This window comes from Rissa tridactyla, chromosome 15 (genome assembly GCF_028500815.1).
Source record: "Rissa tridactyla isolate bRisTri1 chromosome 15, bRisTri1.patW.cur.20221130, whole genome shotgun sequence".
Classification (NCBI taxonomy): Eukaryota; Metazoa; Chordata; class Aves; order Charadriiformes; family Laridae; genus Rissa; species Rissa tridactyla.
Window position 1 is genome coordinate 9404147 of NC_071480.1, and position 17919 is coordinate 9422065.

The 17919-nt window shown below is 37.6% G+C and overlaps 1 protein-coding gene across 3 annotated transcripts in view; it reads right to left on the reverse strand.

Moving 5' to 3' along the window:
• Positions 1 to 17919, reverse strand: part of CA10 (carbonic anhydrase 10) — a 207147-nt gene that overhangs the window by 152721 nt on the left and 36507 nt on the right. For all 3 annotated transcript variants that reach the window (XM_054221638.1, XM_054221636.1, XM_054221637.1), the window contains one exon: positions 14793 to 14867. In XM_054221638.1, coding sequence (XP_054077613.1) covers positions 14793 to 14867 — 75 coding nt within the window. The remainder of the gene's footprint in view (positions 1 to 14792; positions 14868 to 17919) is intronic.

Consider the following 17919-nt stretch of genomic DNA (forward strand, 5'->3'; position numbering starts at 1 on the left):
CTCAGGATGAAAAAATCCAACTGAGCTCATAAAAAGGCTAGACTAAAATTTAATCATTTCTGTTCATCTTATAGTGAATTCAGACTCCAAAAAAGACTAAATTAGGGCATTAGCTCAGACAGCCAATGAGGAGATGTAAATATATTTGGAATTATTTCCATTCATTATATGAACTCCTCTATGTATTTAACAGTTACTTTCATGCAAAGTATGGCAGGGGAACATATGGAATATAAAATAAATATGGAATATAAAATAAAGTTGTACTGTGAGAACATTACCCATAGACTTCAGAGGGTGAGGCACAGTATCATCTTGGTGTCACTGAAAATATCTATCACGAAGTGAAGAGGCAAGTTAGGGAGTGAAAACATATACCAAATTTAGAGATTCTCTGAATAAGGACACTTGAATTCAGTTCTGTTTGTTAAACTTTTGCTCTAAAAGGAACATACTTCACTAAAATATGAATTTGCCTGCATGTTTAACATTGCAGTATGGAGGACCCCTGTGCAATTCAAGACAGTCTTAAAAGTCACATCAGTAAAAACTTTATCTCATAATCAGAGAAGAATATGTCCTGGGCTTTACTGTCCAATGCACTGTTTCTGACAGCAGATTCTGGCTATAAAAGCAAATATATCAAGCCACAGAACAGGCCATTTGGAGGGAAAGTGGAGCTTTCCTTTACTGATACAAAACACAACAGAAGTTTTTGTGCCATTCCTTTTGCACAGAAAAGCATGACAAAAATGTTCATTTGCTCTCTCTATCTAGGGATAGAAAATGGCAGGGCTTCTGACAACTATTCTGTCTATAAAGGCACCAGAATCACACAGAATCAAAGAAGAACCCGGCACCCCCCTTCTACACCCCAATGCCACTAACCTAATGTTTGCAGACAGGGCATGTTACAAGATTTAGTGCACTATTTCTCTGCAGAGGTAGATGTAATGCAGAGGATGATATTCTGTAGTTTAATACAGGTTGGGAAATGTGACTGTAAGGTGTGTGACGGGTAAGCAAAAATACACCTTTAAAACGCTTGCAAAAATATTTTTTTATTAAAGCCAGCTGACATTATTCTAACAGCTTTGTATTTAAGAGCCTGCAACTAAGAATCCCCTCTTCTCCAATTATGAACAGCACGGTCCACAAAATTCTTGCTGTAAATATACGGCCCAGCAACAGTACTATGCACTAAAGAGCTGAAGGTGTCTTTATGTACATTATGCATGAAAACCAGTGCAAACTCATGTTGCAGAACAAGGTCAAGCAGGAAATTGAAAATTAAATGCCAGTGTCTCACTAACAGCTTCCTGAAGGGCACATTAGAAACAGCTTACCAGAAATCTTCCCAAGAGGAGGCAAGAAACAAGGATATCTTTCACCTGAACCCGTTTCTTCTGCCTATACTGCTTTAACATCATTTAACTTTCTCTGGACTTCCATCTAATACGTGGCAGAATTTGGGAGGCCGGGGGGTTCAACCCTTAAGAGAATAGAGGACACTCTTCCAGGAACTAAAGTTCTTATTTAAAGATGATTTAGATACTTTGGAACTTTACAGTCAGAATTACGATGGTCTTTGGGCACTAAATGATACAGTAGGTGCCTCCTGGGTTCTTCTTATCTTCTTGGCTAAGTAAGTTGATGCCCAATTCCCAGAGCCTTTGGGGAGAAACTGTGTATTTTAGGTACTTAGCTCCTTTTCCTTGGCCAGTCGTTTGCATTTTAAAGCACTTAAATAGAGTTCTTATATCTGGCCATCAATCTTAAAAAGCCACTGGGACTCTATAGACTACTAAACCAGTTCTGAAAGTGAAAATGGTTAGAAAAAATATTCTGTATTTCAAATTGGACTCTCTAAAACAAGAAGCATTTATGAAACTAAGTAACTCTTTTTTTCCTTCAGTATTTTATAATATTCATATTCTGGAGCTTCTTCATGTCTTTATCTTTACAATCTAGTCATGTTTTAGGTGGAGTTTTGATGCAAAACTATGCAAATGTGAAGTGCTTGTTATAATTAATGGATACAAATAAACAAATACTCGTGACTTGATGTAATAAGCTGGAAGAATTTCTATGTTATCTTCTACAAATATTACTTGTAGCTCTGTACCCTTCCTCAAGCGTGTATCTCTGCCTGCACAAATGTACTATTAATTCAGAAAAGGCTGTGAAAAGAGTAGTTACAGAATCGGCAACAAAGGAGAAAGAATGGTAAGACAGACGGAAACCGGAGCATCATTAATACAGGAGAAGAGCTTCTTGTCTTTCAATTCAATGCAGTTTTCCCACTTTAATTAGTACTTTTTCTTTGGTCCTCTCCAGAATTCCACTGCAGTTACACTGTTTTAGAGGTGTAGGAAAAGAGTAGTATCTCTGTGCACAACTCTTATCTCATTTCACGTCTCAATAAATACATAATTTTATTTTTCATCTTTTTTCCCTCTTAATTATTTTTTTATTTAAACTAGGCATCAGAGTTGCATGAAAAATAATGTAAAATAAGTTGGGATACACTATTTAAAATTCTTTCTATAAATGAATTTGCACTGGGCAGCACTCTTAACTGGGAAACTAAAGCCAAGCAGTCAACAGTGAGAATAATGTGACTGTGTCCCTGAGGCAGAGCGTGTTCTAATCAAGCGGAAGGACTTCCATTGATTTCACCAGGCTCTGAGTGAGGTACTGTCTTCTTACTACTATACTCTCTAGAACTAAAAGCCACAAGTCCTGCCACAAAGCAATAAGCCCATAAACGTGAAATTACAATGAGCAATAAAATCTTGAGAGACTAGTTTCTCTATTGCTTTAATTTATACTCCTGTTAACCAATTTTAAATGCACATTAAAATACCGGGTAATTCTAAAGATGTCAGTATGTGGATAATAGAGCCTGCCAAGGCTATCCAATGTGTTTCAGCCATATCCTATTAGACTTCAGTCCTTTATTTCTTCTTTATTTTAAGAAAGCCTAATTTAAGACTAGGAAGAAAAGCCATTTGAAGATACCCAACTGCTGGATAGGAAAAGCAAAATGGAATCAAAACTCACTCCTGAGAAATGGCCTGACATGCAATAGAGAATGGTATTCTGTAGCCATGGCCTATGTAGCCTAGTTTGAAAATACAGAAAGGTTGACTACATTATCTGAAATGATTTCTCCAATGTCATATGGTGTATTCTGAGTCAGACAGATCAGCTAAATCCTGCAGTTCTAAATTGGGACTAAAGCTGGGAATTAGCCATCATTTCTATCTGCATGTTGTAGAAGGGCAGCTGGCCCGTGATATGACGTGAACTGCATCTGAGAGAGATTTGAAGGAGCAGCAACTCTCAGAACTGAGCATCCTATTCATCCTATACCTTTTAGTGCTGTGGTAACACTAGCATGATCCCAGGTACAAAGGTTTATTCCTTCTATCCAGGCCCTCCCCTCTCCATGAGAAACAAAGGATACAGTATTAAAACATTATATTCTCAAAAAGCTCATTATTAATGCAATTGCAGTGTAAACTCTAGAAGAAAAGAGATGGAGGCTACACTGCGCGTCTGTGTAAATAAATAATTTCACTCCAGTTAAAGAATTTGCAAAGAGATGGTTTCAAATAAAATCATTGTAAAAGGAATAATACAGTCTTCTAAATATTGATTTTTTTATTTTTTTTTTAAAGAATCAGCTTCTGACATCCGTATTCAATGGATGCAGCACTTGTGTCAGCACGCAAATCCCACTGTTTTCAGTGGGACCTATTGTCAGGCAAAAGTACTAACCTAGGATTTTTGAAACTGGCAGTGGTTGGTTTTTATAGGGACTACTTCAATCAGACTTGCCTTCCAATTATTCTAGCATAGAAACAAAGCAATGCCTGGATTTCAGAGACATTACTAAACCGAACATAACCAAAGTATTTCTTGTAAGCAAGGAAGAAAAATTCCATCTCCTCATCATTTGATTGAAATGTCATTGTTTAAATGCTAGCGCTTTTCAATCTTTCGGTTTGTTTTTAAACTGAAACACAGTGGCTGTGCAATTGGCTGCTACTTGGCCTGCATACGCCCACCCTTCTTCCTTCCTCACTTCTGAAGTTATAATATAGTATGAGATAATGCCAAAATTTCACTGCAAATAATCATGTAACATTCTTCAACTCTATTAAAATGAGCTTCTGAAATGGACAATCTGGTAATGCACATGAAGGAGGTATGCCAAGTCCACGGTGCCCATCCTGGTGCCTACTGTTGCCTCTCTGTTGGGGCAGCTGTACCACTTCATTTTAGTCAGCCAAAAGACATGGGTTTCTCCAAAGGATGTGCGGTAACATCTTTTTTCTTTTTCAATTAACAGCATAGGGATGCTAGGCTGACTAGTCTGACGACACAGGCATCTAAAATGGTCGTTTAATTCTCTCACAGCTTCCATACTGCTGCCTTGAACTAACCTTATCCATCTTTCTTTACGTACATCTCACTTAACATTTGTAAAATGATTGCACTGTGTGAAGACCTTCATTCTTCACCTAAGCCCCCATAACTGAAGCTCCTAGATATTAAAGACACAGAAAAAATAAATTATAGGGAGGTCATAAAAAGGTCCTAAAGAACCACCTCTGTGTTGGGGTGGAACACCTATCGGCTATGTACTTTGGTGTCAAGTCAACAACTGCCAGTGTGACCTGGTTATTTTGTGCTACATACTTCAGTATTTTTCTCTTTCGACCAGATACTGAAAGGCTGTAGGCTGTGATGTTGTCTACAAGCACTTGTGAATTATAGCAGTGCCATTTGCACAGCTGTAGTTAACGACCTGTCAGGTTTCCCATTATGATGTTATGCTGTTATTTTCAGGGTTTATATCCTGACTATAAAGTTGGTGACTGCTTGGTCTGGAAATTCAAATGCATTTTTGTACATTTTATAAATACAAAATGAAAAAGTGCCCTAATATAAAACCACACTCTATTCAGAAAGGAAAAAGTGACAATTTTAAGTAGTATTTTCAGTAGTAGAAAAAAACAATCAATAACATTCAGGAAGCTTCCTCCTTTGGCCAGAGTCATTAACTATAATGCGATTTACAGCTCTGAGCAGGGTCAGCAGGTAGCCGGAAATGCATTAAGTAGGTGACTGTATTTTATGGTGAGTTTCTTCGTAAGAGATAGTAAATCTCTCGATGACCACAAATAGCATGTGCCCAGAAATACCATGGTGGGGTGATGTTATATGATAGCTGTATTTTAATGTAAGTAAGTAACAGCAGTAAAACTTCTCCAAATAATTCCAAATACTCGTAGGCAGGTAGACCTGGTAAATGATGAGCATGGATTTAGCTCCTGAGTCTGTTCAATGGATTTATGGTTCAGTGAATTCACAACTGACCTTTTTAGAGAGGTGCTACAAGAGGAGGAAATTTTCACTGAGTACAAATTGAGTGGTTTCAGACTATCAAGTCAATAGTAATCTCCTAATTGAAGAGCCTAAGTAACCCTACACATATGCACACATGGTACTTTCAGAATTAAAGTTCTTGCAGGCTACTGGATAAATACTATGATATAACAATCCTCTGATTCCATATTTACAATTTAAATCATAGCAATCTATGAGGAAAGTACTTGCATTCTATACGATGCATCTACCTTTAGGTAACAGCCTCATTTCCTTTTCTCTTTGACCTCTTCCTCCGTTAGGCAGGGGACAAGATTTGACAGGGAACTTTTTTGTGAGTAACAGTAAAGCTTTCATTGACAATGAACAAGCAGCACAGTTACTCTGTGTAACCATACACAGTAGTGGTGTGATCTCATTTCACAGGTGTTTATTTTAACCACAGATAAGGGTGTAGCTGCAGTGACCGTGTTTTCTTCTGTATGAAGTGGCAAATTCTACCCTAATGACACTAAACTGTGCTAATGAGATGTAGGGATCGAAAACTGCATGCGGTATCAATATAAAGTCCTCAGTGGTGCTGTGTTCATCAGCAATGTAACAGTTAGGAATAATCTCCCTGAAGTCAATAAAATAACCTGATATAAATAGTCTCAGTGAAATAAGAGGTGGATTCCTAACTGATAATTGCAAACTGTAATTGTAGTACTCTTAAAATATAATTCTCTTCTTCATAGCGTTTTGCAAGAGTATTTTTTGTAAGTGAGATAATGACAGGAGGAGCAGTGAGGCTACCTCTTAGTGTCACTCTATTTCCATGCTATTCTGTGATCCCTTCCAGTTCTATCTCATCCCATTCAGATTTATGACAGAAATACCTAAGCAAGCATAAGCTGAAGCACTGTAACCCTTCTCTGATTAAGCTCAATTACATGTCACTACAGAAGAACATTATTAGCACAGAAAAATACTATTCCTTGTTATTCTCAGTGACTTCTTTCTCCCTGAGACACTAACTTACTCACCCTATACAACGAAAATCTATTAAAAAAGGGTTTTTTTTTAATGTAGGGAGTGCTGACTGCTACTATCTGTCTTGTACAAAAACACATGCACACGCACACAAAAAGACTACTACAACAAGGTAATTATTAGCCAAAGCTCCAAGTCCCCTCCTTACATAATCAACCATGGCATATGTCATTACTCACTTTCATTTTGGATTATTAGCTCAGGAAAGTTCCTTGGGTGTCTGAGCAGCCACTAATTCTTCTATCAGATTTTTTTGTGCTTCAGTTCTACTCCTCTAAGACATGTACACCATCAAAATGTTTACTGCTAAAGGGTTACAAGAACCACTCGGATATTGTGTGAAAAGTAGCCTGTCAAGGCATAAGATAAGATAACCTTGAACGTACCAATACATATACTCAGCAGCACCAACATGCAGGAGCCTTGGTGTCTGGCACTTAGAACTATCCTGAATAATCCTTCAAAGTAAGGATTCACAAGCCTTCAGTTACTAATGACTTAGTCACAGACCACTGTTTCAACTGGTTTTATACTTAGCTTGTCAAGAATACTATCAACCCTTTCCTGCATATACCAGTATCTATATTGGAATTCCTTCCTTTGCTTTTAGGTCACAGTGAAGAACCTAAGAAAAAAAAGATTCCTAATATTAGCCTTAACTTTTTATTCCAACCCCCAAACTTTTGATGATATATCTAAGGTCCTGCACAGGAATGATCCTTCTCTTTTTAAGCAAAAGCTTAAGAGGATGTGCTCATCATGGAATGATGAACCCTGGAAAGATCACAGAGGTGGGCTTTCTGGCTTTTCACTTTTAACAAATTCAAAGTGGGCTGGAATAATATTTAAAAAAATAAATTGCATTGCATTTGCAGAAAGAGCAGTTACTTAACCAACAGTAACTGTAGGTCTTCAAGAATCTGTAATGACTGTAGGCTCCACAGTGTGTACAACAGCAGATGTTCTGGATATTGCTCCCTGTTTGCCAATTTGAGGATATAAATGCCCAAATGGTAACCACCATCTCTTAAACTTCCTCCCAGCTAGAAGTCATCATCCATGCAGATTGTGGTAGCCCTACCAATTACAGCTGTCTCAAAAAATTAGTGTTAGCTAATTGTTCTTTCTTCTTATGACCCACACTAGTGTCACTACAAGGTAAACAGAGACCACTTCAGGGTAGTGGGAAAGAGGATTTTCAATTTCATAAAAAAGTAATTGCGGTACTGCTATCTCTAAAATTGGCATCTAACTTAACAGCAAAGTATACGGTACAATAATTGTCAAGGATCTGCAGATCACTGCCTTGAAGGTCTTCCATATTAGAACATTCCTGAAGTAGAAGAGGGTTACTGCTTGTGTCTTCGCAGGAGGAACCTGCAGGTTCAGCAGGAGAGGTACTAGCCAGCTGGCTACACAGCCAGATACAACATGCTGTCCAATGCAGTATTTGTTACAAAGGAAAGGCTTGACCTTTCCGGTGCCTGACTGTGGCTAGAAATAGACAGGAAGGCGACTTGAATCATTTGGTCCTGTCAGTATAATAACGCAAAATCTGAGATACCCCTGTTACATGCAGTTTTTCTTCCACGGATATTAATCATAACTTAGGAGGAAAAAACACATCCAAGAAAGATAATTAGGCTGTGAAGGGAAAAAGGGGTATGAGACCACTTTAGCAAAGAACTGTGGTGCAACCACAAGTCTGGCAAGGTTTAAAATCTTAGATTTTCAGAGTTCTTTACTGTGGTTAGTTCACATTGCTTGCCCTCTAAAATTTATTTATTTATTTGTTTTGTTGAAGGAGTGAAAGAAGCTTAGGGGGGGAAAAACAGCATTCAGAGATCTCTTTGCAAAATGGTTGCAGCTACAGGCCATATGTAAGACAGTAATTTACTCTCTTCAAAAGGCTCTTGTGAAAAGGACTGCATAGCTGGGTATTCAAAGGAGTGGGAAGGACCTGAAGGCAGTAACTTTTTGAGTTCTATGCTGGCAACAAAAGCACCTGTAAAGGATAATCCCCAGTCCTGGGGTTTGTTAGTCAAGTGAGAAGGAGGGGCTGTGGGAGCCAGATCATGGTGCCTCCAGGTGTTGTGAAAGGGAGAAGGCCCGTGTTGCAGGTAGGCAGAGCTGCTCTCTTCTAAGTGTACTCCCTGGAGGCCTTCTGCCAGGACGCCCCTTCTACAGTCAGACTGCCCTGGAGAACCGCACCGTGTAGTGTCCTGTGGTCCTGTACATCTTCCTCTGCATCGATTCGCAGTTTTGTTATAGTCTTCTTTCATTGCTAAACAGAACTAATGGAGAAAGCAATAAAAAGCTGGAGCTACTTCCTTCTGATTAAGAAATATTCTACCTATTGTTATCAAGCATAGGGCATCTACAGACAGGAGGTTCTCTTTGAACAGTGAGCTTAGACTACCCACCACTGGAACATTAAAAGTACACAGGCCATAAGTAGGGGAAGGAAACTGATATGACTAGGCCTAACATAGTGTATCATGGCTTTTTATAATGCAGTATGGAATTGTACTTCCTTGTGACGGTACAGTATTATGTAGAACCATAACCAGATCCTAATATGCAAAATTTCACTTTTTTTCATATTTAATTTCAGGGATAAATCGAACTTTGAGGTGTGAGTCACTCTCTAACCAGCCTCTTTACATTTTTATGCAAGGTTCAAAATTACATACTCACTCTGATAGTCTTATTAAGTACAGCACTACTACTAATGTGAGTGTGTCTCAAACTCAATGCTGTAATTTGGTTGCAATTCATATGAAGATGAGTTGCCATATTTGTGCTAGAACTCAGGCCATAAAATGTCTGCCCTCAACAGCGTTCCTTTCTTCTTCCAAATTTAAAGCAGTCAACTCATCTGTTCCTTGCTATTGTAAAATAATGAATTGTATCAACAATTCACTGAAAAGTGAGACAATGGGTTTACATTTTAATTATATTTAACTTCCATGCAAAAATACAGAAAAATCTAGTTTCCTTTACAGTTACATGATTTGTAAACAGTCAGTTTTTGCAGAATCACCAAAGGAGGTAAGAAACCAAGAAAATATTTGGTACAAAATGTATTTCCTTCAAGCTACCTTTAACTGACAACCAAAGCTGAAATATTATACATACTAACCTAAGTTCCAATCAATAAGTGAATGATTTCCAGAATCTATGCTCTATCACCCTGAAGAAATGAAGTGTTCCAATATATTGCTTTCTAAAAGAAAAACTGCTGTTATTGTTCCAATAAATAATTATATATGGCTGGTTAATTCTTCAGAGTTGGCACCAGACTGAATGATTTTGAAGAGTGTGTGCAGACTGTTTAAAACACTACTGTAGCTCAGACAGCAACACTGTTTTCACTGACAAGCAAAATGCACCAGACGGTGAGTGATGCTGCAGCCTCCTGAAGTCCCAAAATAAGACTAGAAGAAATTTTATAGTTAGTACAAAAAGGGAGCAATGCAGGAGTAGCAATCAAGAGGTTTGTGTTTTCTATTATTTAGGCAGACAAACTAAGAGATCCCAATCTCAATGTATGAAATAGACCCCTATGTGATTGGATGATGGCATAATACACGAGCTTTACAGAAAGTTTAAGATGTGTTTGGGTTTGAAGTTTCATACCTCTGAGTTTCAGGCATGGACAAAGAGATTACGGCTCTTACAGTGACCTGTTCTGTCAAAGGTTATTTTTGGACAGGTACATACAGAAATTTACAGTTTAAAATAAATCTTAAAGCTGTAATAAAAAGAAATTTTAAAGCCCACACAGGAGAAACTAGGGACACTTGCACTGCTGGCATGGGCCATAACAAAAGCACAGGGCAATAGCAGGAATTTTAAAATCAGGTTTTGGCACTCATGACCAAGACTGTCAGTTGTTTCAGGACTCTTTTTCCTTGTAAATCATTACCAAATTCATGCATTTCCTGCTTGGAGGGAGTTTCTCAGTGCTTCACAAACACTGCGCCTGTGTTCCTTTTGAGTCAGTGTAGTTTTGCCAGCTGGTCTATGTTAGGGCGTAATCCCATCAATATGAGCCTCACAAAAGGCAGGAGCAGCATTATCAATCTCTAGCAGTCTTTTCCCTTTTATAGTAAAATAAGTTGTCAAAGGAACTATGAACAGAGATCTCAGGGAAACAGCCAGCCTTTGGTGATCTGTAGCCAACTGTGAGTCACGGTGGATGTAGATCTTCATCTGGAACTGAAGTTGTTTACAACCTTTATAAGGAAGGAGAAGAACATTATCTGCTCCTTCAGCAAAGTTCACTCGTTATTTGGTAGAGATGGACTTCCTCCTCTGAGCTAAGATAAGCACCTTCTCCTCGTAAAATAACTTTAGACTTGCTATAATTCAGTAAGGGTCACAAAGACAGTGTCTTCCCAGGGCGAGAAACACTTATGGCCTTGTATTAACATGTAGTTTAATGTTTCAGTAACAGGGTGGAGTTTTGGCAAGTGAATTCCATGATCATAAATTGGATTTAACCACCTTTATGCTTACCAAAAGCCCACTTTTATGATGCTATGAAATAAGCAGGAACAGTATAGAGAGAATCAATACAATAAGACACACATGAGTATCAAAGGTTATGTGCATCTATTTAAAGTAAAAAAAAGGGTATAGAATAGTTTGAAATATTATTGCCTTTGCCACCCTGAAAATGCTTGATCTACTTCAGTGACATAAAATATTCATAGTCACAGCAAAACTCAGCCAAACTAAAGGTTATTTTAAAAAGGTTATTTAAATGTATTTTAACCCATCATGAACTACTTTGATATTCCACACCAGAGAAAGTCTACATAGTGAAAGTATGTAATAATATAGATTATTTGATTATTATGCAGATCACCATGCATAAAGAAAAGTATTCATTCTTCATCCTTGAATATTTCCTGAAGTTTAATTTGGAACCTAATTTGCATTCAATTAACATTTTAAAGTACTACTTACTTTCTATTTTGTTTGCCTCCATCACTTAAATCATAAGAGCAATTTTTCGCTTTGAGAAAAAGTGTGAGATGGGAGAGTGCTTTTTTAATCACTACTCTACACACAAATCCAGCCACTGATGCACCTTCCTTCCTGCACTTGACAACTCTGCACTCTCACTTGTAAGGCCTGGCACTAAGAAAGACCTGAACCACAGTTATCGTAGTGAGAGAACCTGTCGGTTGCTACTGCTGTCTGCTCTGCTGAGTAGTGCAAGAAGGGAAGTTGGGAAAGACAGTGTGATGGGTCTTGCACCTCATCTCTGCTTATATCCTCTCCTACCTGTGAGATACACATCAGTGATCATAAGACACTGGTTTACAACGTATCATTTAAGTTGTGAATCCCAGAATCTGGGGAAAAAAATGTTTTTCGTATTACACTAGAAAGGGATTTAAAACATTTTTTCTAAAATCCATCTGAGAGTATAACGAGTCTGGGATGTGGGGAATGTATTGAAGTATGGTTTAATTTTTATGAACTGTTCAAAGACAAATTTGTGCAGGATCCAGAGCATTTGTTAGGACTTGACTTAAATGCATTCAATACAGAGTATTAAGCAGAAAAACTTATGAATGGCATATTCTAACCTAGGCATATTGTGATACACTCCTGAATGCATTCTTACACAACTATACAGGAAAGAAGTGATAGTTCAAAGAAAGACAATGACTTTGCTTTGAAGTAGGCAAAAAGTATTCACACAGCCAAAGCTGTGACAGACAAACTCTAGCAACTCATCCTGGAGTGTTTTACAATGCTATTACCCCCAGTTAGTCATCCCCATACTTGTGGTTGCTCCCCCAAGCAGCTAAAGAGCTGTATTCATGTCAATCATATTAGCTTAGATGCCAGTTTTGAACTGCAGTGACAGTCTTGCACAAATATTGCTTTCTAATGTCTTTGGGGGTGGCAACTTCCAGCCTTGGGACAGGACAAACAGCTGTGGGAAGGCAATGTCTTAGCAGATGGCTATAGCTGTTTGCTTCAGTGCACATCAGTCAGCAACTTCAGCTATAGCTCCTCAGACTGCCTTGCAGCTATCACCTCTCAGGTGCTAATTAGCGTCTCATGCAAGATCTGGTATGTGACTGCTAACATTATGGATAAACTTAATATGCACTAACATATCCTTCGTGATGTGTTAGTCTGAGATCATAAACATAAAATGCATTCTTGAAATGCTTTAAATATGGTTTTCAAAGACTCCAAAATCTAGGTGCTGCTGAAAAAAATTAGTTGTTTGTTTTGTAAAAATTCGTGGGATTTCTCTCTTCTGCTGAGGCTTACAGGTCGCAGAGTTGAATTTCAAAGAAACATGACAGTCTGCAAGAAAGGTGCCCCCAAGTTACCCTTGCTTTCTCCATTGCTGCTTCAGTGAGCTGTTCATAAATGTCCTTCTGGACCAATTTTTGAGGATGTGTGCTAGATTAGTCCGATATTCAACATGTATGGGTAATTCAAAGTTCTCTCAGAAAGGAGGTGTCTCTCCCCACTAGACTAAAAGGTATTCCTTCTTGAAAGTTTGGGTCGTGACTGTTTCTTCCTTAATCATCTAAGGATTTTCCCAAGCCCAAATTTCTCATGGTATTAAGACTAGAATACCACAAGCATTACCTGATCACATTATGTTTCTTTATACGCTGAAAATTAAATTATTTTTCTTGATAACTTTAAGCTGAAATAATTAGAAAGTCTGTTAAGCAAATATGTTTTTCATTCACCTTCTACTGGGCATTTACCTGGGTCGTGCAAACCAGGAAGGCTGAAATTTCTTGAAAGCAGGTGATTATGTTCTCCAGGTTTCTTCCCTCGCTATCAACATTAGGAACTAAACATGCATAACAATATGCTGCAGCATCTCTGACAGTCCAAACCAATCTCAAGAAAATCCGAAAAGCTACTTTATGCTACATCAATATGTAATTAAGCTTCAGGCTTGTAGATCATGTTTTTTTCATGTGTGCTTTTCACAAGAATTTCAGTGCCAGAAACTTGTGGGTTGAAATAGTTCATCTCATTTTCACTAGTATTCCTATCAAGATGATCAGCATTTTGGATACTTCATATGACTGTCAGATTTTAATTGTTTTCACAACAATGAAAATACCTGATGGTAGATCAAAGCTACAGATTGTTAGGAACAGATCACACAATGGGCAAGTAATATTTTCTAGTACTTGGAGGAAATAAAGATCATGCGCCAATTTTCATGGTGCATTCATTGTAGAACTTGAAGCACTATTTTAGCTTATAATGTGTAGCTAATATACATAAATTAATGCATAGTCATCTCAACTGCACTGAAAACATACTGAACAAAATAATCACTGAATGTTTCTGTGTATACTGAATGAACAATGTACTGTGAAATCATCTCCACAACTGAACAGAAAACGGAGGTTGCTAAAGTTTCCTAAGTGGAAACATGTAGTCATATGGAACAGGGAAGACCCAACAAAGTAATTTTGTTTGAAAGAAACAATGAAATAATTTACAGAAAGGGAACACAAAAAGATCAGGTGTCAAATGTAGCTCAAAAACAAAATAAAAAATTGTCAGTCTAAGAACTACTAGTGCCTCAGGCAGCATGAATCCTGAAATGTGTTCGAGAGATCCAGAGCTAAAAAGGACAAGCTAAGGCCTACTCAGACCACATGACACTTAAGGAGCATACAGCATTAGGACAACCAATACATATGTTTTGGAGGAGTTCTACCAATACTGACCAATGCCAGGCTAGTGCTAGCCTGAATTTCACTTTTGCTTATCAAATTCAGGTGGTGTTGCTTATTTAGATCCTTTTAGCTGCCTGCTGGTTATTTACCATTTACTAAATCTTACTGACGTCAAGTTAGGTTTTCATCTTTTTTCACTCACTGTTTCTTGCTTCCAAAGCAAAAATCACTGAAACTTGCATGTTAGGTTCCTGTTTCAATTAGGTTCCTTTCCTACTATACTCTTAAATTTGTTGAAATGGGATTATTTACAAGTGCTGCATCAGGTAAATAAATTCATCCAGTTAATAATACTGCTTTTCAGTCCTCCCTTTCTCTTTTCTATACAAAGGACACACACATTCACAAAGTAGCATCATGTTAGTTTTACTGAGAGAAAAGAGGAATGTCATCAAAGCGATTTCTTTCCCAGAAAACAGCCATGGTCTTTGGACGATGTATTGACAAAATCTTTCCACGCTTCACTATAATGTGATGTTGAGTACTTGTGTGCTTCAAATCTTTGCAATGGATAAAAAAAAACAAAACCAAAAAATCCTCCCCCAAGCCCAGCTGTCTTAATTCCAGTGAAAAAATATTTAATAAATACTAAGATTTTAAAATTATGCTTACCTGGAACAAAGCTTCCCTGGACCACCTCCTTATAAGCCCACCAGCCTTCATGGATTTTTGGTGAATTTTGTTGAGCTAGAAAGAAATAATCAAAGAAACCATAAAATTAAGGCAAGGCATAGGAAATATTTAATTACATGAACTTTGGAAACTCTAAACAGGGTATCATCTTCTACAGAAAAGCCATTCCTCAAGTTCCCAAGTGATGTTTATTCAATTTATTGAATTATGCTAAGCATTTGTACCTTATAGGACTTTGACCCTGTTTCTCATACAGTAAAACATACTCAGCTTCTGAAGAACTGATCACTGAACTTAAAAATTCAGTTATAAATGAGGATCTATAGCCCACAAATTCAGTATGGGATAAAAATGTGGAGAAAAAGAGTGTGCTAATATACAGTAGTCAATATCTGAGTCCAAGTTGGTGGACTGAAAAGCAGTTTCTCCCCTTCCTTTCCCAAGCTCTCCAATAATTTCTCACTGTGAATGGGAAGAAGTGACAGGGTCAACCACAGGCAATAGCTTTGTCTATAACTGCTTCTCCTCTCATCCCATGTGCTCTGAGTTCCAAAACCAGAACAGAAACATATAGCTTCTGTAGCTTCCCAAATATTGGCTTATGTTATAATGCTGAGGCAGGAATTTAAGTTTTTTCTGCTTTTAATTTTTAAATTTATTTTATTTTATTTTTAATTTTAATTTAATTTAAGTTTTGTCTGCAATGTAGCACCCAGTACTTATCCCCCACCACAGTCATCTTCGTGGTTGCTAGGCAAGATACTTGCGTTCGTTAGGCATATGTGACATGCAGCTCTATTACAGCTGCATTTGACAGTACAGTGCAGTTACACAATGAAAGGTTTCTTTGACCAGTGTTCTGAAGGCTGTAACAGTAAATGTCTAAGCTTTGGATACGGTTTGCCTCGATGAGACTGTTGCTTAAATGACTTCTCTAAATTCCTGAAAAGCCAAGAGCGGAAAGGTCTTGATCAGTCAGTTTGCTACTCATAAGGTCATTACTTCTCCTTGTCTTCAAGGAAATCAGAACTGGAGCAAATTTTGTGGTCAAAATGTAAAATCTCTGTTAATTGGAAATACTTATAAAGGCCATACAGACACACAGCAAGACAAACGTGCAGTTGATTTCCATAAGATAGCAGATCAGACCTGATATGCAAATATGTTCTGCCTTCCCTTGTATTTTGCTTGATATTTTCATATTTAGAGCAACTCTCTTTCACGGAGCTACAGAAAGCTCTGCTACCTTGTGTATCATTAACTTAAATTTTGGGTTGGTTTGGTTTTATAAGATAATTTAACTCTCTTTCACTAGGTCCAAGAATTTTTTAACATAAATACACAGCTACAGAAGATGCTGGATTTAGCAGCTTTCTGCTGCAGTTTCATTTCTAGTTCACATATTATACACAAAAGAAACAATTACCCTGGGAAAAGTTCCAGCAATATAATAAAAATTGTTGTTGTCATTAAAAATTACAAAGAGGATGTGATATTCAAACTAAAAAGGATACAAGATGAGGACTGCCACATACTTTCTATCAGTAACAAAACAATATTTATGATTTAACTGACTGTAAATTACAGAAGCAAAAGTAAAGCTGAAGCTAATTAAACATACTGACAGAAGGATCAGCACTGCTTTACCAGAAATCCAGACACACATGTGTAGATGGAGATTTCTCCTTGCAGCAATGATGCTCATTCCATTAATTGAACAGTGACATGTTAAACTGAAAGGACTATTCCACAGTTTGCAGATGACATTATCTTCATTATTTTAGCTTTTATAACATTGCCTAGAGAACTCAAGCTGTGTATGGCTTTGTTGTGCCGGACTGCCCTATACAAATATTTGGAAAACGGCAAATCCCAGTCCACAATGAAAATATCTGAGCAGCAAAATATTCACATCCAGTCTGAACAGAAATTTTTTTTGATCTCAACACTAGTTTATGCAGGTTGCTTTTTTGTCTGTATGCTCTGTAAGAGAAGTTCTTAAAGATTTCAGGATGCTTCAGCAATAGGAGAGGATACTAGTAAGTCAATCCCAACAAAGCACAGCAATCATTCTTTTACATAAAATTTCCCAGAAAATTACATTGTATTAAAGCGCATCTTGTAGTAATATACACAGCTAAAGCTGGTTCAGCCAATCAGAGGCAGCTGCATTTTAAAAGTGAGTGAAAAAAGTACGTATGTAGATAGAGGCAATTAAGAAGACTTCAGCAAGGTTGGGTGCTTTCAAATGCAACTGCTTACTGTCAGCATTCATAGAATATACAGATGAAAAATGTATTGCTTTTGCCCATTCTGTGGACAATCTAAATGATACATGCCAGGTCCAGAAGAAAAATACAATGAAGAAAAATATAATCCATTATTCACAGTTTAAATCAAAACCAATAGAGGCCAGCTCCGCGGCTCTGCTTCAGTGTGTTGCCCAAACACTTAGTAAGGCTAATTCCAAAAGGAGTATCAGGAAAACTAAGATTTTTGTTATAGTTTTTCAAATCTGCTGCATTAGGATGGAACAGACTGCATGAGATGAGCAAGAAAATTAGATTATCAAAGCTTTGTACTAAATAATTGGATGCCTGTGCAATTCCTTCAGCTATCACAGAAGAGTATGACCTGTTATCACTCTGCACATTCCACAGATACCAGATCATTAGCTCTTCAATACACATGAAAACAAAACACATAAAAAGGAGTACAGTAAGTAAAATAAGATGTTGTACCATAGCCATATAAAATATCTCAGACAGGGCAAGAGCAATGCTGGGAGTCCTGCTGATTTACAGAAAACTGAGGCCCCTGAGGAAATCAAGAGGAAAGGCTGGTGGTTGTTGTGAGACAATCATCTAGACTAGGGAGACAGTCCCCAGTGCCATGCTCTTTCTTGAACCCTGAAACTTCAATGTTTTATACCAGTTCAGACAAAACATTCTGCAAAATAGTGCAGAGAGTGACTGAACACAGATTTCCACTCTACTGTACATGCGAAATCTAGCTTGGTGCCGAAGATTTACTCTGATGGATCCTAGAGGGACTTTGCTTAGAAAGGAAAAAGATTTATAAAGCTCTCATTTCTCTGAATGCAAAA